The 22,434-nt window shown below is 43.4% G+C and overlaps 1 protein-coding gene across 1 annotated transcript in view; it reads left to right on the forward strand.

Annotated features, from left to right (window-relative positions):
* The first annotated feature begins 1,955 nt into the window (after nucleotides 1-1,955).
* Nucleotides 1,956-22,434, forward strand: part of DMRT1 (doublesex and mab-3 related transcription factor 1) — a 96,891-nt gene continuing 76,412 nt past the window's right edge. Inside the window, exons 1-2 of the mRNA XM_037165566.2 lie at nucleotides 1,956-2,291; nucleotides 5,578-5,761. Of these exons, the coding sequence (XP_037021461.2) occupies nucleotides 1,956-2,291; nucleotides 5,578-5,761 (520 nt within the window). The remainder of the gene's footprint in view (nucleotides 2,292-5,577; nucleotides 5,762-22,434) is intronic.

Below are 22,434 nucleotides of genomic sequence, written 5' to 3' on the forward strand. Positions count from 1 at the left end.
TTTAGAATTGAGATTTGACAGCCACTGCTTCCAGCATCTACTTCATTCTCTAAATCTGACTGAGTCTTAGGAATGATTTAGCTCTAGTTACTGTATCAAAATTTAAATATGGAAAAAGAAAGGTAAATTCTGGACAACAACAATTGGCACATTGGTTTTAATGGGAGATTTAGGGATATTTCTGAACAAAATAGTGCTTATCACTTAACAGGTTCCAGAATGAGATGAACCATTGCACCCTGGCCTCTATCAGGAGTAGAGCTTCACTGGCTTGATGGGTAGGATACCAGGTATTGTGTGAAGCTGGAAGCTTCTTCAGGAACTAATTTCAGACAGAGAACACTGATGGTGAATATTCAGGGAGGAAAAGAGCCTGTGAGAAGGGCCTCAGAATAAGAATGGGAAAGGCTGGATAGAGGATTTCGGAGCTCAGTGCTGAAAATGCTTATCTAAAGAGAGGGTCACTAGACAACGATTTTGATGAAAAACCAAGGTGGGATGGCCATGTTCTTTTGTAGACCTAGCCCCTTAGGGTCAGAGTCCAGAATTTGGAAACTGAGCACTGACACTCAGAAAAAGCAAGGAGCATAGGGAAAAGATGTAAGGACAACCCCCCTGGCTGGAAAATGGCCACTGCAAGGTATGCAAGTGCCCTGAGCAAAGAGGTACGTACATAAGGGCCAACAAAGAGCTCCTCCAAGCTGGTAGGTAACTATATGAGGTTGAGAAATGTACAGGGAGACCATTCTAAGTCCTTTAAGGAGTAGCCTTAGGTCTTTAACTTTTTTTTTTACATGGAAAACAAAACCAAGTCACTACAGAGCCCAGCTGCTGTGTGCATGGAATATACTGGAAGACAAAGAGACCAGCTGAGGCTACTGCAGAGATTCAGACATGGGGAGGGCTGGCCTTACAGATGGATTTGCTGTGCAAGTACAGAGAGAAAGAGACAAACAGGGGTAGGGGTTGGGTGAGGGTGAGGCAAATGGTGCAAGATGATCCAGGGTTTTTTTTAAGGTATAATTATGTATACACAGTAAAATGTAAAAATCTTAAGTACGGAATGAATTTTGATAAATGTCTGCATTTGTTCCCCCACCCTGAGGTTTGTTTGTTTGTTTAAAGGCTAAGTTTCTCATGCCTGCAGATCCTAGTGAAGATGCCTCAAAAGGAAGAAGGTATATGAATCTTAGGGTGAGAAGCAACAAGGGCTGGAACTATGGAAATTATCTAGAGCCAACAGATAGAAATCTTGGGAGCAAATGGACGCAGGTGCAGGAAAGGGGAACTGGAGAAGGGAAAGGCCCGATTTTTGGAGGGCATAAGCCCCACACACTTAGAGTCTTATTTGCCGGTGTAAGTGGCTGAGACTTTTTGTGCAAGCCTTCACCCTCATAGTTAATTCTCTTAAGGGAAAAAGAAACCACTTTCTGAGTTGGATTTTGGCAACGTCTGCCCTATGGAACTTGCGGAATAGCTTCATTGGGAGAAAGGAGCTGCAAGACCCCAGGGGGTGGCTTGCACCTCCTCCAAGCAACGATGCAAAGCTTTGTTCCTGACTTGGGGAGCCTAGCTCCCTCTGTGCAGCAGCCTTGCAGCAATGCCTTCGGTGTATGCAGCTAGTGCAAACCTACAAGAACTGGAGCGTTGCGGTTGGAGTCAAGGGACGGTGGGCGTGGCCGCGTCCTCTCCCGCCCAGGCAGTCCCGCGAACATTCTTAAAAGTATCCAAAAGTTCTGCGCCGCGCGCGCCAAAAGAAAATATAAAAGGGCACAACCCCCTACTGTTCTGGGCATTGCCAGTCCAGACCTCGTGCCTCCAGCTGCACCTCGGGCTGCAGCGCACACGCTTGCGGGCCTTCTCCGGAGACTAGCCGTCCACCAGGCGCTTCTCCTGCAGCGGTCTTCAGACCGGAGAGACGACCAAAGAGTAACTGCACTTCTCTTTGGCGCACCATGCCCAACGACGATGCATTTAGCAAGCCCTCCGCGCCGTCGGAGGCCCCGCACGCCCCCGGCGCACCGCCGCAGGGCAAGGCCGGGGGCTTCGCCAAAGCGAGCGGGCAGCTACTGGGAACCTCGAGCGCCGGAGGTGGGGGTGGCGGCGGCTCGGGGACAGCCAGCCTGGGCGCGGGGAGCAAGAAGTCCCCGCGGCTTCCCAAGTGCGCGCGATGCAGGAACCACGGCTACGCGTCGCCTCTCAAGGGCCACAAGCGCTTCTGCATGTGGCGGGACTGCCAGTGCAAGAAGTGCAACTTGATCGCGGAAAGACAGCGCGTGATGGCCGCGCAGGTGAGCGCCCAGGGACCAGGGTTCAGCCCTGAATATTGCTTGATAAAGTCACTCTGACTTGACCCGTGTCACTGCGGGCCGGGGTTTGGGAGCAAGGGGAAGCGGCGTTGCTCAGCAGCCGCCGCGCTCGGAGCTCCCAGCCGCGCGTCTACGCCGCGCTCGGAGGGGCTCGTCTCCGATCCCGCCGGCGGAGCATGGTGGTGTGGGGTTCGCTGGGCTCGGGAAGGCCCTGGGATCCTAGATCTAGCCCTTTAGCAAAGAGTTGCAGAGTTTGCCCCTTCGGGAGGTCCCCCAAATTCCCAGAATCTATGATTCCGCTTTCATAGCAAAGTTGCCGGGTTCGCTCTGGAGTCCCCGAGATCCAGGAACTCAACCTTCAGTATAGAGTTGCGGGTTTCGCCCGGCTTTCAGCGGAGAGTGGCTCGGTTCGCCCCTTTCGGGGTTCCGAGGGATCCCTGACTCCGCCCCAACGAGAGAGTAGCGCTTAAACTCCGAGGGCTGCCAGGTTGGGCTACCTTTTTGGCGAAACAGAGTCCTAGCTGGTTATCTCGATAATGTGTTATGTGTTGGGCAGCGGTTTTCCTAGAAAAGTAGCTGTAACGGACGCCAGCATGGCGTGGTCGTGGCTGCGCGCTTGGCGCACTTTTCGTGTTCGCGGCGCGTAGGTCATGGCTGAACGCCTCAGCCATTTTGAGCACTGCGGAAATTTGATTATCTTTTAAAACTTGCTCTCTCCACCTAAGTTATTCAAACACAGATTGCTTTGTGCATGCTTTTAAAACACATGTAAGAGGGTTTTTTAAATTTTTTTTAATTTTCCCAATATGCGCAGTGGAAAAAATGCTGCCGTTTGAAGTTTTGTCTGTTCATATCCCACCCCACCCCCGCCCCGCTAAAGCGGCAGAAGCACTGCAGTAATTTAACAACGGAAATTTGAAAAAAGGGGAAATAGTTAATGTTGTTGGTATCCTAAAAAGATTTTTGGAAGAGAATATTGTACCTTCGTTCCATCTAAAAGTTGTTTTATCCTTCTAAGGTTATTTTAAGTGAAAAAGATAACCTAAGAAGTATTTGCCAACGGAGTATTTACCAACCCAAGAAGCTACTTTTAAGTAGGAATGTGTAAATATCCTTCACTGAAAATGATTTCGATAAGAGCTTGAACAGGAGTGCCTAGATGCTTAAACATTATACTTTTACGTGCATCCCTTTTTAAAAATGTGTTTTAAACTAGATATATTTTGGTTTCATAGATTGTGCGTGCAGTCATGGAAATATAGGTTGTTTTTCTTGGTTTATAATTTTTTAGCTTAATCTATAGTAGATAAAAAGAATAAATGAGTGTAGCATTAAGATGTGTCACAATGAGCTTACTAGAAAAAACTTATGAACATTTAAATTGTATTTATAGTTAGATATTCTGAACATTTAGTCGGTTTAAATAGTGTAAAAAGTATGCTTGGGAGGGGAATTTTCCTCAAAATGTAATAAAAATATTTATCCAAGTAAGGCCATTAATTTTGGTTTTTTTTTGTTTTTTTTGTTTTTAATTTTGTTAAAGGAGAAAGATTTATGCAATCTGAAGAGAAACCAGAGGATAATAAGGCCATTAACTTTGAATAAGCTTTACTAGTAGGGGCACAAACTTTGGAAAAGGCTATTTGTTATGTTAAAAACAAAAACAATCCAGAATTACTTTTATAATGTGACACTTAAGTGTTTTCCACACCAGAAGGCTTGTGTTGTGCTAGATGAAACCTTTCAAATCCATGTAATGGCCATTTTTTAGTCTTTCTAAAATCGTTTGAAATTGATCTTCCATATAACTCTAAAATAATTGTCTTTTTAATCAGTTGCCTCACATTCCCTGTTTAAACAACATTTACTAAGGACCCTTGGAAGGTCTTTGTAAAAGTGTCTCTAGTTTATGGAACATTCTGTGTGTTTTGTGCACGGATGGGGTTTGTGTAAATCAAGGTATAGGTAGGCATTGACATGCCGAACAGCTTTGTGGCTACTTTTAAATTATGTCTGATCAGATCCTTCCTATTTTGTTTCTACACTTAATTGGTTAATAATAGAAGACCCAAGACTTAAACTGAATTACTTTATCTTCATTATTTAAAGATTCTTTTTGTAAGCTGGAGACTTTTACAATGAGTAAAACAACTTTCAACTTAATCAGCTTTCTAAATTGGGACTACAATTTCCCTAAAATCATATAAAAATTGTAGTTTTGCTTCTGGTTTACCATTTGATTTCAGCTTTGCCCTGTATTTGGGCTTCTAAGGTACCAGTACCTTCTCATTTCATTGTCACCAAGAGTCAGTTTAAACAAAAAGTCTCCCTTTTTTGGTTAAATGTAGTCAACAAAAATACAATTTATTTTCTTTACACCTCTTTTTCCAACCTTTAACTGTTATTTAAAAGAAGACATGTTGAAGACGGACCATGGGAAGTGTCTTAGGTATATTAGGTCCCTTGCATCTGCTCCTTTCCTGCCCGGACTTCTCCAGAGACTTCAAAACCCACGTCCAGCCCCTTTCCCCACCACTTCTCCACAGCATGTCCTAAGCAGTTGCTGCCTTTCCTACCCACCTCTGGCCTTTCCTGTTCCCTTGTTCTGCCCCTTGAGCCTTACCGGTGCAAGTCCTATTCAACCTAATATTCAAGGCCCTATTCCAGTTCTACCTCTGGCCCATTCTTACCCTTGAACTTATCTCTATTTCTGTCTCTGAATTTCTTCTGTACGATTGATTGGTGTGTACCTCTCCTGTCCTGGTTGCCACATTCTGCTTTGAGTTGCAGGTTTGCCTGCCTCCTATGTCTCCTTTTAAAAAATAGTTCCTTGGGATCCAGTCCAATCTTGCTGGTTGCTGTTCCCAGTACAGTGACCTTTCACAAATTTGTGGGATGAAGGAGTGAGTGATCCCCTTCTCCTGCCCTGCTAATTTATCTGTGCTGACTTCTTTTCAGGTGGGACTCCTCTGCTTGGCTGACTCTACCATGTTTCCTGATTCTCCCTAACCAACCTAATTTCCTTCTAATTTACATACTCATTTGTTTAATGAACATTTTTGAGTGCCTACTGTGTGCCAGACACTGGCTCTAAACCATTTCTCAGCTTTGGCTGCACATCATAGTTACCTGGAAAAGAGATTCTCAGACCTCAGGCTGGAGCTAATGAATCCTGTCTGGGGTGGGCGGGGCTTCAGTGGTCTTCTCAAAGCTGCACAACTGATGCTTGCAGTGGGCTGGAGGATGACCTGCCTCCTTGTGCTTCCAGGTGGCCCTGAGAAGGCAGCAGGCCCAGGAGGAGGAACTGGGGATCAGCCACCCCATCCCGCTGCCCACTGCGGCTGAGCTGCTTGTCAAGAGAGAGAACAACGGCAGCAACTCGTGCCTGATGACTGAGAGCAGCAGCTCCTCGCAGCCTCCACCGGTCAGCACTCCCACCACCACAGTGTCAGGTGAGCTGGGGGGCTGGGTTCACAGCATGGCTGGGCCTGAGGGGAGGAGAAGGGCCGTGGCTACAGAAACAGTCTCGGGACCCCCCTGAGCCACACATCACATTCAGGGCTTAGAGGATTTTCTTAAAGGATTCTTCCTCTGAAGGTCTGTTTTTGGCTGCCTTACAAAGGAGATGGCCATTATTCTAGAATTGGAAGTTCAGCAGCCTTACTTTTCCGTTGGTTATTAGCCAAGACTGAATCTGGACAGAGTCAGAATCACAGGATACCAGAGGAGTGAGATTTTCCAGATTTCATCTCAGTCCACCTCTCCATTTGGGGGTCATTTTGGTGAGAGCCAGAGATCCTTGTTTTCTAGAACTGAACTTCCATTTCCCTGGCAAATGACTGCAATTCCTTTGGGTCAAGTTTCAGTGGGCACTGGGAAGTGAGGGAAGGCGTGTCCCTTTGGCTTAAATTTTCTCCCCCATTTACAGAGACTGTACCAGGGGTTACATGTATGTCAATTCACTTCATTTCATTCTCAGAAGTAGGAGGTGTTAGTCCTATTTTATGCATATGAAAACTGAGGTGTAGGAAGTTTAAATGATTGGTTAAAGCTACAGAACCAGAAGGTATAAGGTATCTGAATTGGTCCACCCGCTTCCAGAGCTCACCGTGCTTACCGCACTGGCCTCCAAATCACTTCAGGCATCAGGGTGCACTGTCTGGTATGGAAACCCCTAGCCGCATAAGGCTGTTTAAGTATAAATTAATTCCAGTAAAAATTCATCCAAAGAAGGTAAACAGATGGCCAATAAGTATGGGAAAAGATGCTAACCATCCCTGATCATTAGGGGAATACAAATCAAAACTACAGTGAGATATCAACCAACACATTAAGATGGCTAATGTTAAAAAAAATTTTAATACAGAAAACAACAACATTGGTGAGGATATGGATAAATGGGAGACATTTTGCTCTGTTGGCGGGAATGTAAAATGGTACAGCTGGTATGGAAAATAGTGTGGAGGTGCCTCAAAATTGGAACTAGAATTACCGTATGATCTAGTAATTCCTCTTCTGGTTCTATACCCAAAAGAATTGCAAGGAGGGTCTTGAGATATTTGTACATCCATGTTCATATCAGGATTATTCATATTAGCTGTATGTTGAAGCTGCCCAGTGTCTATCAACAGATGGATGGATAAGCAAAATGTGGTAGATCCATACAGTGGAATATTATTCAGCCTTGGAAAGGAAGGAAATTCTGACACACACTACAAAATGGATGAATCCTGAGGACATAATGCTAAGTGAAATAAGCCAGCCACAAAAAAAAACAAGTACTGTGTGATTCCAGTTAACTACTTAGAGTAGTCAGAATCACATGGACAGAAAGTAGAATAGTAGTTGTGAGGGACTGAGGGGAGGGGACAATGGAGAGTGATTGTTCAGAGGGTAGAGAGCAGGGTTTTCAACCTTACTCATCTCATGGCACAAGTGAACTAATTACTAAAATTCTGCAGCACACCAAAAATATATTTTTTTGCTGATAGGACCAAAAGTAGATATAATTAATTCACACTGGACAGTAATTGTTGTGTTGGCTATTGTCCTGTTTTATTTGACAGTCTAAGGGAACAGAGGTCAGTGGTCAGTGCCCATGACTAGGTAGGTGTTACATGTTTTACAAATTCTTGCTCACACCAGTTGAACAGAGTTTCAGTTTCACAAGGAGAAAAGAGCTGTGGAGATGGATGGTGGTGATTGTACATTATAAACGTGTTTAGTACCACTGAACTCCGCACTTAAAAATGGTTAAGATGGTAAGTTCATGTGTATTGCAGCACAGTAAAATAGAAACAGAATTAAAGCACTCAGTTCCTCAGTCGTGCTAGCCATACTCTAGTGCTCAGTAGGCACACAGAGCTAAGGTGTACCAGGTTGGATCGTGTGCATTTCCATTTCTCACAAAGGGGCGTTTGATGGTCCTGGTTTAGAATGCAGGATCTCGAAGAAAATCCACCGCCGATCTGTGAAATCCTGCTGGCAATAAACACACATATTATGTACTGAATACAAGTGCTGAGATTTACAGTGTGTGTCCAGAGCCTGCTGAGGTTCCGTGAAATAAAGCATTACAGCGTGGTACCTCTTCGCTAATATTTCCATGAGTTACTCAGTTTGCTGTGCTTAACCACAGGACTAAAGTTGCTCAGCTGCCGGTCGTGAACTAGCTGTGTAACTTCAAACTCATCACTGAAGTTCTCTGGGCCTCTTGCTTCCTCTTCAGTAAAGGAGAGAGGGAGTCTTTGAGGGTTTCAGAGATTCTCTGGGTCTTGATATTATGAAGAAGAAGGTAGCAGGCACCAAAGAAAACGGGTGGGTGATGGAACTGTGATTTCTGCATTGCAGAGACTGGGTGATAGGTTCTGTAGTTAACAGAGGGAATGGTATTATTTCCTTTTTGGCTTGGTTTCTCATATACTTATAACAGCTTCCAAACTTTTCTTTTGAGGAAGGAAGGGGTATGTCACAAAATACAATCTTTACATTTTGGGAGTTTAAGCTTTGTCTAAAGTTAGTTACCAAATAATACATATTTGGTCAGGGTTGATCTGGTGGATTTAGCTGGAGGGCTGAATGGAAACTGGGTGTGTCAGAGGAGTAGAGAGAGGAATTATATTCACAAACAACTTAGGAGGTAGGCATTGTTCTCTCCTAACCAATGAGGAAACCAACAGTAAGGAAACTCTCAGAATAAAGCTGGGTGGAGCTAGGATTCGGTACAGGCCTGTCCAGTCCCGGTGCCCATGGATTTTCCCTTAACCGCCTGTGAAGAGAGGCCGTGGGAACAGTGGCCATGTTTCTTTGGAAAGGCAGCTGTGCAATTGTGAGTAAAGGCTTGGTTTGATCCTCAGAAGAGACTTAGGGGTAACGGGCAATATGAACAATGTTAGAGGCAAAATTCTCCGCCACTGTCTGTTAGTATAGAAGGCTGAAGCCAGTGGTCTTCACTGGGGAGAAAGGCAGGAAGAGTGATGGATAAATGCTGGGCATTTTGTAGGGCACTGCCAGTGAACTTGGTCTAGCCTGCTGTCCTGCATTCCGCCTTGGGGGAAGGGGTGTCAGAGTGTACTGTGTACCCCAAGGCAGCGGAGCTTTATGCAGAGGAGCTTTAGAGAAGGGTTTCAGGGCAGATGGAGTTCCGACTGACAAGGCAGTTTCCCCAGGGTATTTCAGAGTAGCATTAGGGACAATTACAAATAGAAGCAGCGAGAAAGCAAGATAGAAGGGTCAGGGTCAAGGAGGATGTGACCGGACTCCCTTCTTTGACCTTAATAGACCTTGGAGTCACTTTGGAGTCTTGAATCAACACTCAGAGGGATGTGGAAAATGTGGAAGCCAGCGGTGTGCTGTGCTCATGTGCTCAGGTGTGGGTGGAGGGCATCGCTCTGGAGGCTTTCCCCACCGAAGGTGATGAGCTCCTCCCTCACCTAATGCCCCGTGTGGCAAGAGCCTCAGGTACGTTGTCATCACTCACCGAACTTCCACTAAAGCTCCTGAGTTGGGATTCATAACTTCCGGAGTGGACTGGGATATGAGCAAGAGGAAAACAAATGCCAATAGCATTAAACTATATTAATACATGGAGGGAGAAGGAGAAAGGAAAGGGGGGGGTGGTGATGAAATGGGAGAGAAAGAACCAGAGAAACAGACAGACGGAGAGAGTGTTCTTTAAGTTTTACGCAGCACGTGGTGCCTGACTTCTTAGCTTGCTGCTAACAAATATGTAGCTCATATTAAATTTCCAGAGAGGAGGATTTATTTAAAATAAGGTGTAACCTTCCACAGGTAAATAGTACTTGTTTGTAGAGTATAAAAACATCCAGCGAAAGGTAATTGTTCTTCCAATTCCAACCTGCAGGCCTCTCCTGTCATTTCAGGTGTATGTGCTGCATGTACAAACTTAATGTGTCCGTTGGTCATTTTCATATGTGTGTATATATTTATATATTTAACATAGTGGGAGTGTCTTGCTTGCGAATGTGTGTAAGTTTTTAAATTTTTTTCATTTAAAAGTGCTTGGGATCTTTTAATGGCCTAGCATTCAGTTATGTAGATGGGGAAGGCTAGGATTGAAATGACACAGTGACGGCTGTAGGAGTGGCAGAACCTGCACTCCTGGCCCCCCGGGGGTACCTGCTAACCTCTTCTTTCTCATACTTCGTGTTTAGTGTCTACAGGGCAGTAGCCTAGTGAAATTCAATAGATTTTCATGCCCTTGAAGTTTCTTAGGTTTCTCCTTGTGGCTTCTTGAAAGTGCCAAAAGTGAGAGTGAGGAATTCCTAGGAATTATCGCTGAGATTATTGGCTGAATTCTGTAAGGACCCTAGGAAGCAGGTGGATTTACCAAACTGTTGTTTTGTTTATGGGAGAAGTGACCGTGTACCCTAGAAAAAGTCAAAAGTGACTGAGGGTTCCTCAGATAATGGGTATAAGAGATTTTTGTTATTTTTTACCTATGATTGTGGGTATTACTGTGGAAGAAATGGCCTTTTGAAGAAATGCCCTGTTCATTTCTTATACTAGCAGGATCAGGTGTCGGCAGATGTGCTATTGATAGATACTAAATAGTTCCAGTCATTTTCGGGCACCCAGAAAAAAAAGGTGAGCATTTTGGCATATAAAAGACTATGAATTAGTAGTAACTTCAGCATTATCTCTGTGGTTTTACTTTTGAATTTTAGGATAAAATGTATGCATTTCTTATTTTAAAAGTTATGAACTTGAAAAAAACTCAAGCATTCTTCCTCTTGGGCTCTGGTTTGTTTTATTTTATTTTTTACAGATTTTATTTATTTTTAGAGAGGGGAAGGGAGGCAAACATCAGTGTGTGCTTGCCTCTCACACGCCCCCTACTGGGGACCTGGCCCTTAACCCAGGCATGAGCCCTGACTGGGAATTGAACCAGTGACCCTTTGGTTCACAGGCCAGTGCTCAATCCATTGCGGCAGACCAGCCAGGGCATGTTTATTTTATTTTATATTCCACTCTTCTTTCATCTTCCTGTGCAGCTAGCAGGTTGCTGTCTGACCCAGTGCTTACACTGGGTCTGCCTGGTTCTTTGTCTTTCTGTTTTGAGCTGTCAGATGAAGGGTTGCATTGTAGATCATTTGGTTCTGCACATGTATCCTTTGTGAGTAAGGGCCTGAATGTTATCACCCTGGGCCCTCCCTTCTGGAGCACCCTGGACTTCCACACACACAACACATTCACACTCCCCCACATCTAACCATGTCCTGGGCCTGGGCTTTCCCTGGGCAGCACAGCCTCCTGTGGCCCACTCTCACCTTTCCCCTGTTGGAAGGATCAGTCAGGTCTGTGTCTGATAATGGTGGGCCCCTCCTCGCTTCTCTTCACCAGTCCTTCCACTTCTGGGGTGGGGGAAAGAGGGAGAGGAGGCAGGCAGGCACACAGGGTAGGGGAACACTTCGTGTTGTGTGTGTGTTCTGAGTGTGTAAATGCTTTACAAAGATGAAATGTAGTTTGAAAATGGAGTAATGTGTCCATGGACTTTTTACCAATTAGAAATGTGGCTGATAAATGAACAAAGATGCTGAGTTTTTAAGAAAATAAACTATTCTTTTTTTAAAAAATTGCATTTATTGAGGTGATACTGTTTAATAAAATAAAATTATATAGGTTCTAGGTGGACAGTTCTATGATACATCATCTCTATGTTGTACTGTGTGTTCACCACCCCACGTCAAGTCTCCGTGCATCACCATTTATCCCCTATCACCCTCTTTGGTCTCCCCCCACCCCTCTTTCCCTTTGGTAATCACCATGCTGTTGTCTGTGTCCGTGAGTTGTTTTTTTTTTTGTGCTTAATCTACTCACCTTTTTCAGTCAGTCCCCCACCCCTCTTCTCCTCTGACAGTTGTCAGTCTATTCTCTATGAGTCTGTTTCAAAAATAAGCTCTGCTTTAGAGCAGTTAGTTATAGGTTGACAGTAAACTTGAGAGGAATGTACAGAGTTTTCCCATGTATCTCCTGCCCCCCCCCACGCACAGCTTCCCCTATTACCAACACCCCATCGAGAGTGCTGCATTTGTTACAACCGATGACCTACACTGACACATCACAATCACCCCAAGTCCATACTTAGCTTTAGGGTTCACTCTTGTGTAGTGTATTTGTGGGTTAGGACAAATTTATGATTACATGTACCCACTATTATAGTATTACAGAGTAATTTTACTGCCTACAAAATCCTCTGTGGAATTATTTAAATTTAAAATACGCTTCTGGAGTTCCAGCCAAGATGGAGACATAGGTGGAAATGCTTTGCTTCCTTGCACAACCAAAAGAAGGATAACAACCAATCTAAAAATAATAAACAACCCAAAGTGCCAGAAAATCAAACTGCATGGAACTCCAACAACCAAGGAGTTAAAGAAACATTCACCCAGACCAGTAGGAGGGGTGGAGATGGGAGACAGGCAGCCGAGTGGAGAGGATGCACGGCAAGGTGGCGGACCACACAGCTGAGGCAGGGCTGGCTGGATGGGAAACTAAAGATTCGGAACTAGCTGTAAACTACTGTGGGGGTTGCCACGGTGGGAGAAACTCCCAGTCTCCCACGAGAGAATTCGCTGGGAAGTAGAGCTAGAGTGGAGCGTATGAGCTGCATGTTCCCTCTCTGACCCCTCCCCTACATACAGGGCAACTATGCAGCAAAGAGAGTAGCCTCACCTGGGTGAATACCTCAGGCCCTGCCCCTTACAACATACAGGTGCACCAAGACAAATATGGCTGAAATGAAAGCACAGATCAAAACACCAGAAAAAGAGCTAACTTGACAAGGAGATAGCCAGCCTATCCGATGCAAAGTTCAAAACACTGGTTAATCAGGATGCTCACAGAAATGGTTGAGCTCAGTCGCAAAATGAAGGAAGAAATGAAGTTACCCAAAGTGAAATAAAGCAAAATATACAGGGTCTTTAGAGTGAAGAGAAGGAAACCAGGACTCAGATCAATGATTTGAAACAAAAAGTAAATAAATATCCAACTGGAACAGAATGAAGAAATGAGAATTCAGAAAAATGAAGAAAAGCTTAGGAACCTCCAGGACCACTTTAAACACTCCAACCTTCTGGTTGGAATGATTCCAACATCCGAATCATAGGGGTGCCAGAAGGAGAAGAACAAATGAAAATTTATTTGAACAAATAATGAAGTAGAATTTCCCCAATCTGGTGAAGGAAATAGATTTTCAGTAAGTCCAGGAAGCCCAGCGAGTCTCAAAGAAATCGAACTCGAGGAACACACCAAGGCACATCATCATTAAGTTACCCAACACTAAAGATAAAGATAGAATCTTTTTTTTTTTTAAATTTTATTTAGTTATTTTTCAAGTACAGTTTTTTGTCTATTTTTCCCATCCCAGCCTCCCCTGCCCCTTGCTCCCCACCTCCCTCCCATTTCCCCCCCCCCTTAGTTCTCATCCCCGTGTCCTTCCTATTTGTTCCTCCAAATCCCTCCCCCTTTTTCCCCTTAAATTCCCTTCCTTCTCCCCTCTGGTCACTATCCCCTTGTTCTCTATTTCAGTGTCTTTGTTTTTTGGGGTTTTTTTTTCTGCTTACTTGTTTGTTTTGTTGTTTAGCTTCCTGTTAAAGGTGAGATCATATGGTATTTGTCTTTCAGCACCTGGCCTATTTCACTCAGCATAATGCTTTCCAGTTCCATCCATGTTGTTGCAAAGGGTAGTAGCTCCTTCTTTCTCTCTGCAGCATAGAATTCCATTGTGTATATGTACCACAATTTTTGGATCCATTCATTTACTGATGGGCACCTCTACAGTCAATTAATATTCGACAAAGGGGGCAGTAACATAAAATGGAGTAAAGATAGCCTCTTCAACAAATGGTGTTGGGAGAACTGGACAGCTACATGCAAAAAAATGAAACTTGAGCACAGACTTACACCATACACCAAAATAAATTCAAGGTGGATAAAAGACTTAAATGTAAGTCATAACACCATTAAAGTCCTAGAGGAGAACATTGGCAAGAAAATCTCAGATATTTCACGCAGCAACTTCCAATTTACTGATATGTCCCCTAGAGCAAGGAATGTAAAGGAAAGAATAAACAAATGGGATCTCATCAAAATAAAAAGCTTCTGCATGGCTAAAGAAAACAGTATTAAATTAGCAAGACAACCAACTGTATGGGAAAACATATTTGCCAATGATACCTCAGACAAAGGTTTAATCTCTAAAATATACAAAGAACTTACACGACTCCACTCTAAGAAGACACCCAACCCAATTAGAAAATGGGAAAAGGACTTGAACAAACACTTCTCCAAGGAGGACATACAGAACATTCAGAGACACATGAAGAGATGCTCAATATCATTAGCTATCAGAGAGATGCAAATTAAAACCACAATGAGATACCACTTTACACCAGTCAGGATGGCTATCATAAACAAAGCAACAAACAACAAATGTTGGAGGGGGTTGGGGGAAACGGGGTCCTTAGTTCACTGTTGGTGGGAGTGCAGACTGGTACAACCATTATGGAAAACAGTATGGACTTTTCTCAGAAAAATAAAAATCGACCTGCCTTTTGACCCAGCAATTCCACTGCTAGGATTATATCCTAAGAATCCTAAAACATCAATATCAAAGAACCTATGCACCACAATGTTCATAGCAGCACAATTAACAATAGCCAAGAGTTGGAAGATAGAATCTTAAAAGCTGCAAGAAGAAAGGAGACAGTTACCCACAAAGGAGTGCCCATCAGGCTATCAGCCAATTTCTCAAAAGAAACCTTGCAGGCAAGAAGGGGCTGGAAAGAAGTATTCCAAGTCATGAAAGGCAAGGACCTATAACCAAGATTCCTTTATCCAGCAAAGCTGTCATTTAGAATGGAAGGACAAATAAACTGCTTCTCAGATAAGGTCAAGTTAAAGGAGTTCATCATCACTAAGCCCTTATTATAGGAAATGTTAAAGGGACTTATCTAAGAAATAGAAGATAAAAAACTAGGAACAGTAAAATGACAATAAATTTACAACTATCAACTACTGAACCTAAAACACAAAAACTAAGCCAACAACTAGAACAGGAACAGAACCAGAGAAATGGACATCACACGGAGGCTTTTCTGTGGGGTGGGGGAGGGGAAGAATGAGGGAGGAAGGTACAGGGAGTAAGAAGCATAATGATAGGCACAAAATAGACAGGGAGGGGTTAAAAATGGCATAGGAAACAGAGAAGTCAAAGAACTTGTACATACAACCCATGGACAGAAACTAAGGGGGGACTGCTGGAGGGTTGGTGGGTCCAGGGCTGAGGGGGGATGAAAGAAAAAAATGGGAAAACTAATCAATAAAGTGTTCTTAAAATAAAATACACTTCAATTTTTATATGTGCAGTTTCCTGGTACTGCATAGAAAAAAAGCACTTCATTCAAGTGAACAACTAAAATGTTTTACTCAAATTGGTTTGAGAGTTTATTTTTGAGTGATCGTGGCTGCTAATATGAGTGAGCTCCATTTGATTTTAGAGTTCTCAATTTCAGAATAGGAAATACAGCTACTTGGTTTAAAAATGCCTCTAGATAAAGCATTCCCCAGTTTTACAGAGTCAAAGACATTTCCAGGTTTTATAACAAAACAAAACGCCTAAAACTGAAGCAGCGGTTGGCATTTAACATTAGTGGTATTGATCATTTTAATAGTCTATTTTTTTAAATAGCCTCGGTCAATATTATTTACTTGAAGGGCAATCCTTGCTTATATGTCAAATATAGCAATTAGTTGGTCTGATATGCTCTGTAAACAGTATGTCTGTAAAGTAGTTACAAGAACAAAGTACACAGAAAAAAGCCTATTGGTCTACCTTTGACTAGAAAGAAAATTTAGAAAATAGAGTCACAAAAAGGTAAATACAGGGTTTAAAGTCAGAAATTAGTTTTGTAACAGCACATGTAAAAGACATGAAAATATCTGATTGGTTTACATTTATATCTCTCATAAAAATAAAACATTTAGAGCAGGGATTGCATTTTTATGTGCATAATACAGAACCTGGCTTTATAGTAGATGCTAACTGAATGAATAACAATGGTTAAGTTTGAGGTTGTGCTTTAAAATACTAGATTCATGATCATGAACCAACCTGCAGCTATCAGAGAGTAAAATCATTGATTTTCAATATGCAGTTTTGTTTTGTAATTTTTGCAAATGTGGAGTTTTAAGTGGCTAAACATTAAAACACAATTTAACAGCTTAAGATGTAATTCATATGCCATACATCTATTTGAAGTGTACAATTCATTGTTTTTTAGTAAATTCCCAGAGTTTTGCAGTTATCACTGCAATCTCATTGTGGGTCATTTTTGTCTCCTGAAAGAAACTGTGCCCATTAGCAGTCACTCCCCATACCAGCCCCGGGCAACCGCTAATCTATTTTGTCTCTAGGTTTGCCTATTCTGGACATTTTAAATAAATGGAATCATGATGTGTGATTTTTTGGTGTTTGTCTTCTTTCACCTGCATAGTTGTTTCAAGGCATGTAGTAGCGTGTGCTTATCATTCCTATTTTTTAACTAAACAATATTTCACTTTATGAACCTATCACATTTTGCTTTTTTTATTCATTAGCTGGTAGATATTAGTGTTGCTTACACTTTTTTCATATTATGAGTAATGCCTCTGTAACTTTTTTATCTGGTTTTTGTCCGAATATGTGTTTCATTCTCTTGGGTCTCTACTGAGGAGTGGAGTCACTGAGTTGTATGTTAATACTTTATTTTTAACCTTTGTCTTTAAGGAACTGCCAGTATGTTTTCCAGAGAGGCTGCACTATTTTGCATTTCTGCAGCAGTATGTGAGGGCTCCAGAAAATTCAAGTTTAAGTTTTTTAAAATTAAAGGATAAGAGGCCTTCATTCTGGCAAACAGTAGATACAAGGCAAGAAGAGTCTCTTTGATGATGAGAAGTTTAGATCACGGAAGATTCTGTAGGTTTAAATTTTATTATCGCTAGAAATTTGTTGATATTCAGTATTTCAAAAGTGTTTCTATTTTACTCATTATCACATATACTTTGTAGGGAAAGGAACAGTGTTGGAGGAAGTAAACCATTAAGGGACCTGGCAGTGGGCTTTCTCTGTTGTATTATTGGCCTGTAGAAATACTGGTTTGTTTCTGCAGGGCCAAAGCAACTTTTCAGATGTTGGGTGACAGGCATTTCCTCAGAATGAGGGAGAGAGAATTCTTTTGCCCTGGAAACTTGGCAAGAATAATTGTTATCTTTCAAAGACTGTCTTAGAATTTATTGCCAACAGCTGGCCATGGCATTGGAGGATTTTAATAGATGGCAATACTAGGTGTTATCATAGCATGATACAGCCTTGCGTTTGCTGCTGTAGGAAACTTGGAGTGTCAGAAAGCTCATCTGTGTCACCATCTTCACTTGCGTGTTCCACGAGATTGCCCCAGACTTGAACCATGGATTCATGGTTATCTGCTGGTCCAGGGACCCTGTCCACTGGCCACCCCCTCAGCCACTTTCTGCTCTTTGAATCTCGTGGACACCTTTCTGACCCATCTGTTGTTTTTGCTAAGTCAGCTTTCTTCAAAGCTTCTTGGCCTTTGAAATCACCTGTAGAGTCACATGAGATAAAATGATTCCTTTTATCTCTGTCAGCATCCTTTCTTTCCTCTCTTTCTTCTTCTCCCAGCCCCTAAATTTTTGCTTTATTGCTGACTTCTCTCTTTGTTTTATACACTGGTCTAATCTGTACTTCTGAGATAATGAGGACTCTGAAGTTTCTCAAAGGACTGAGATTTACAGGGAAGGGTGCACAGGGGAATGTCAGCTAACACCTTAGGCAGGATTCTGTAAATTCTCTACCTCTGCCAGATGATCTGGACCCAGAGCCTGGGAGTGCGCCATGTTGCGCTGTGAAGCAGGGGAAGTGAGCTAGGTGTGCCCGTGGTCCCCTTGTGGTTTCTGCTGCTGTCTCATTGGTTCTTGGCTTGTCAGGGTTCCTTTTGCCATTGTCACAGGCAGTTAACGTAAGTGCAGATCTACATGTCTCCGTCAGAAGGTGTCTGTCTTTTCACCTTAGGAAAAAATTCAACGTGGCAATCTCTTTGATTCTCCTAAGAAAATTCACAGAACTGTTGCTTCCTGTTGCTGAGCCAGATTTCCATTCGGACCCAGTCTGCTCTCATCTCTCAGGCCTTTTGGTGGACTGTACAATCCCTAATCTGGCCTTATAGTACAGCAACTCTGACCGTGCTTTTCAGAAAAAAATGCAGAATAAACTCTTAAAATTAACTATGAATACATGGCTTGTCGGAGAAAATATTAATTTAGTATTATGATGCTAGCAAATTTTCTGGTTTTCATTGGAGTTCTCAGGTATTGCTTCAGTCATTCAGTATGAGTTCAATCCAGTGTATACTAACAGATGACTTTGGTATTGATTTCAGCGCTTACAGAACTACTCCCTGTTTTTCATTACCCCTTCCTTAACTGTGGTCCTGAGGTCTGGGCTTTATCTAAAATAGAGAACAGCATCGATTCAGGGAAACACCGAACACCAGTAAACGCTGAACTGAATTGAGCGTATCCCCTTCCTCCCTTCTTCTGTTTTCTGTTTCATTTTTCGCTCATTTAACACCTGTTCACCGTGTGACTGCTGTGGGCCAGACCCCTTCCTAGGCGCGGGATGTACAGCAGTACAGGAGCATCTGTCTCTCGTGGGACTTCCATGTCCAACGGGGGCACTGTTGATAAACAGGTACACCAGGAAATAAGCGAGGCGTTTTCAGAGAGTGGTAAGTGCGATAAAGAAAGATAAAGTGATTCGATGGAAGCGTTTGAAGGAGCAGTGGCTGTTTGGCAGGGTTGTTAGGGAAACAGGGCCTCTCTAAGGACGTTAAATTGGAGCTAAAACCAAGGATAGTGAGCCATCGCGCTCAAAGTCTGGGGCAGGAGCCTTCGAGGCAAAGGTGCAGCAAGGCGAGAACTCGTTTAGAACAAGAAGCGGGCCAGAATGCTGGGGTGGTGGGAGCAGGGGCGTGCCTGCATCTCCCAGGGCCTGTAGGCCAGGAAGGAGTTGGGATTTTATTTTGAGTGCAATGGAAAGTCATTGGAGTGTTGAAGCAGTGAATGGCATGATCTGATTTACATTTTTAAAAAGATTTTGTTTATTTTTAGAGAGGGGAAGGGAGGCAGAAAGAGAAGGAAGGAAACATCTATGTGAGAAACATCGATTGGTTGCCTCCTATGCAACCCCAACTGGGGACCGAACTCAGGACCCACGCAGGTGCCCTGACCAGGAATCAAACTGGTGACACTTCCTCTAGCAGGGCAACGCCCCGCCACCTGAGCCGCAGCAGCCCGGGCTGACTGAATTGTTAGAAAGCTCTCTCTGCTGCTGTGTGGAGTGTGGTTTGAAGGGATGGAAGCGAAGGCTGTGCACTTGCCCAGGGACAGGGGGCAACTTGGACTGGAGTGGTGGTAGTGAAGGCAGAGTGAAGCGGTGGCAACTGTGGAGGCAAAACTACGTGTACTTTGGTAGATGTTGTCAATGGCAGTCTTCCGCAGAGCAGCATGGCCACAGCATTGCCAATACTAGGTTGACAGTGGGGCTGTGCCAGTCTGAAAAGGCGAAGCATTGTATCATCGTATGGTCATTAGAATGGTGGCCCCCGGGAATGGCCACACCTCAGTCCTGTGACGTTATCTTATGTGGCCAAAGGAAATTTGCAAATGTGATGGAGTCTCGGATCCTGAGATGGGAGATGATCCTCGATTCTCCAGGTGGGCTCATTTTAATGGCGTGAATCCTCAGAAGTGAAGAACCTTACCTGGCTGCCCCAGAGATGCCACAATAGCAGAAAACACGGGAGAAGGTGAGTTTTGAGGTGTGAGAGAGTCTTGACCCACCATTGCTGGCTTTGAAGAGGGAGGAAGGGGCTCCAAGCCAAAGAATCAGGAGTTCTGTACAAGCTGGGAACAGCCCTGAGCCAACAGCCAGCAAGGAAACGAGACCTTGGTCCTACAGCTGCAAGGAACTGAATTCTGTCAGCAGCCTGAATGAGCAAGGAAACAGATCTTCCCCTAAAGCCTCCAAAAAGGTGTGCAGCCCAGCTGACACCTTGCTTTTTAGCCTAGAGAGACCTGGGTTACACTACAGATGTACAGGACTAGAGACAGTGTGTGTTGTTTTAAGCCACTCAACTTGTAGTAATTTGTTATATAGCAATGGAACACAAATGCAGTTAATAATAGTTTATAATCCCTGTTTTCTTTGTTAGTGAGGCCGAACAGTTTTTTCATGCACTTATTGTACTTTTTTCTGTGAATCATCTTTAGTCCATTTCTCTATTGAATCTCCCCTCATATCTAGGGGGTCCTTATTTATTACAGAGATTGGCCCTTTATGACATCAGTTGCAATCCTACCCCTGCCCACACCCCCACCACACTTCTTGGTATTTCAAACCCTGAGACTGGATGAGACAGACTGCGGGGGTGGGAGGAGCCCAAGGACTGAGCCCTGGTCGCTGCACGTTTTGAAGGTCAAGCAAAGGAGCAGAAGAAGCCTGTGATTCTTCTAGTTCCTGATCAGCAGATCATTAGCTAGACCCAGTCAAAGTGGCCACAGTAGAACAGCTAAACCTGATATCTTTATATTCTTCCAATTTCTACTCCTTATTTCAGTTAACCACGGGCAGATCTCAAGTTAAGATGACAGCCCAAATGATTGAAGCATTTCACAGTCACGGCCAGTGTTAGACCTAGAAGTTTCTGTTTTACCATTTGGTATAAAATTAATGGGTACGGTAGGACTGAGTAGCTATACTCTCTAGGCAGATACTCTGGTTATTAGAGATTAACCTTCTTATTATCGATGTTACATGAGTTTAGAGTGCACGCTATCAGTCAACTATTTAGTGTAATTTTACTGCTTGCTTTGATTGATGTGGGACACGTTCAGGGGCGCATTCTCCCTGGATGAGCTGTGGTTACCACACAGCAGCCCCAGGCTTCCCCCGCTGAGAGGGTGCTATATGGTGGTGGGAGCTTGGCTCAAGGTCTTGAAGCTTGAGGACACCGGAAAAAGAGTTTCGCTGTTACCTTGGTAACGTTGTGCCTGGGGACGAAACTCCATGTCATAGAAAAAGCCCTGAAATTTAGAGTCCAAAAACAGCCCAGATACTTAACACCTCTCAGATTTTGAGCAGTTTACTTACTTTCTTTGTCTATTTCTTCAAAGGGTAAGTGGATAAAATAACATCTGCCCAGTTCATCTGGCAGGATCATTGTGGTGCTCCAGTAAGATATTTATGCAATTCCTTGTAAGCCATGATGAAGTAGAGAATCATGCCACAGAACTCATATTTCAGATTGTAATAGCAGCGAATGAGCTCTGCATATGATCCACTCAATAGCTATAAGCTTTCCCCCCCCCCAAAATGAAGCTACATGGGCTAACATCACAAGAACTGTATCTGTGAGCGAGGATTATGTAATATATCACATTTTCTACCACCCCCACCCCGCTGCCAGGACTCTCAGTGACGCACCTTAGTGTTCATACAGAGTGAATGTATTGACCCTTACATTGGAATAATTAGAGTAAGCTTCTTGTCTTGACTTCACTTTTCTTTTTCTGCCTTATTAATTTTATTGATATATGTCTTTAGTCATGACCAATCTCTTTCATCTTTTCTTGAGGCGGTGGAGAGTGTTGTATAACCACACAAATACTCAGGATGCTGAGGTGGGGGAGTTACTTTCAGTAAAATAGGTAAAGCATCATAAATATTTTGCTGCTCCTCACAGTTTGGAAGGCACACATTTCAGAAACTTTGGGACATGAGTGTCAGATAGAGAAGTAGGGCTGTCAGCGTAGGCCTTTCAGAGGGCGCAGACACTTCGCCATCACCACCTTTCAGAAGAAATGTGAGAAAGCTGAACCAGCTGAGTCTTGTTGCCCACTGTGAAATGAGGTCCACCTGGTGATAAGGATAGTAGTGTTAAGTGTTAAGTTTTAGCAGTTTTCACTTTTTGAAAGCACATCCAAATCTGTGTGCATTTGAAAATTAGTGTCAGATTTTTCATTGTGGGCAAAACAAAACATCAGGGCAGTCTCAAAGATGCTGTTCTAATACACATCGAATGTAGTGGATGGGAAGGAATGAACAAGTAGTGGCCACACACACAGCGCACAATTCCTCCTTAGCTAGTTTGAGCCACATCTGCATCCCGCCGCAGGGGCTGCTGTCTCTTAGACCCTGGCCATCGCTCCGTGAGGGTGGTGTTCACTGCCCTTATCACTCTCCGCCTCAATGTTTATCTGAGAGATGGAATTATGAGTTACAGGAGAAAAGGAGTAAGAAGCACATCAAAGAATTTCCTTGTGGCTTTCGAGTCAGGGGCCTCATTGGTTTAGGTCGTTAGCTTTGGGTGTGCTGTTTTCATCATGAAGCACCTGGAGCTTGTTTTTCTCTAAAAGATGTAGATAAACTAGAAGACTCCAGGGGAAGGGCAACAGAAATGATGTATGGCTTGGAGAGAAGGAGAATAAGAGTCTATAAATATTTGAAAGGTAATATAAAAGAGGGGAGATTATTTACAGCAATGGAAAG

The sequence above is a fragment of the Artibeus jamaicensis genome, unplaced genomic scaffold, assembly GCF_021234435.1.
Source record: "Artibeus jamaicensis isolate MK-2021 breed Jamaican fruit bat unplaced genomic scaffold, CSHL_Jam_final scaffold_1964, whole genome shotgun sequence".
In the NCBI taxonomy this organism is placed as follows: Eukaryota; Metazoa; Chordata; class Mammalia; order Chiroptera; family Phyllostomidae; genus Artibeus; species Artibeus jamaicensis.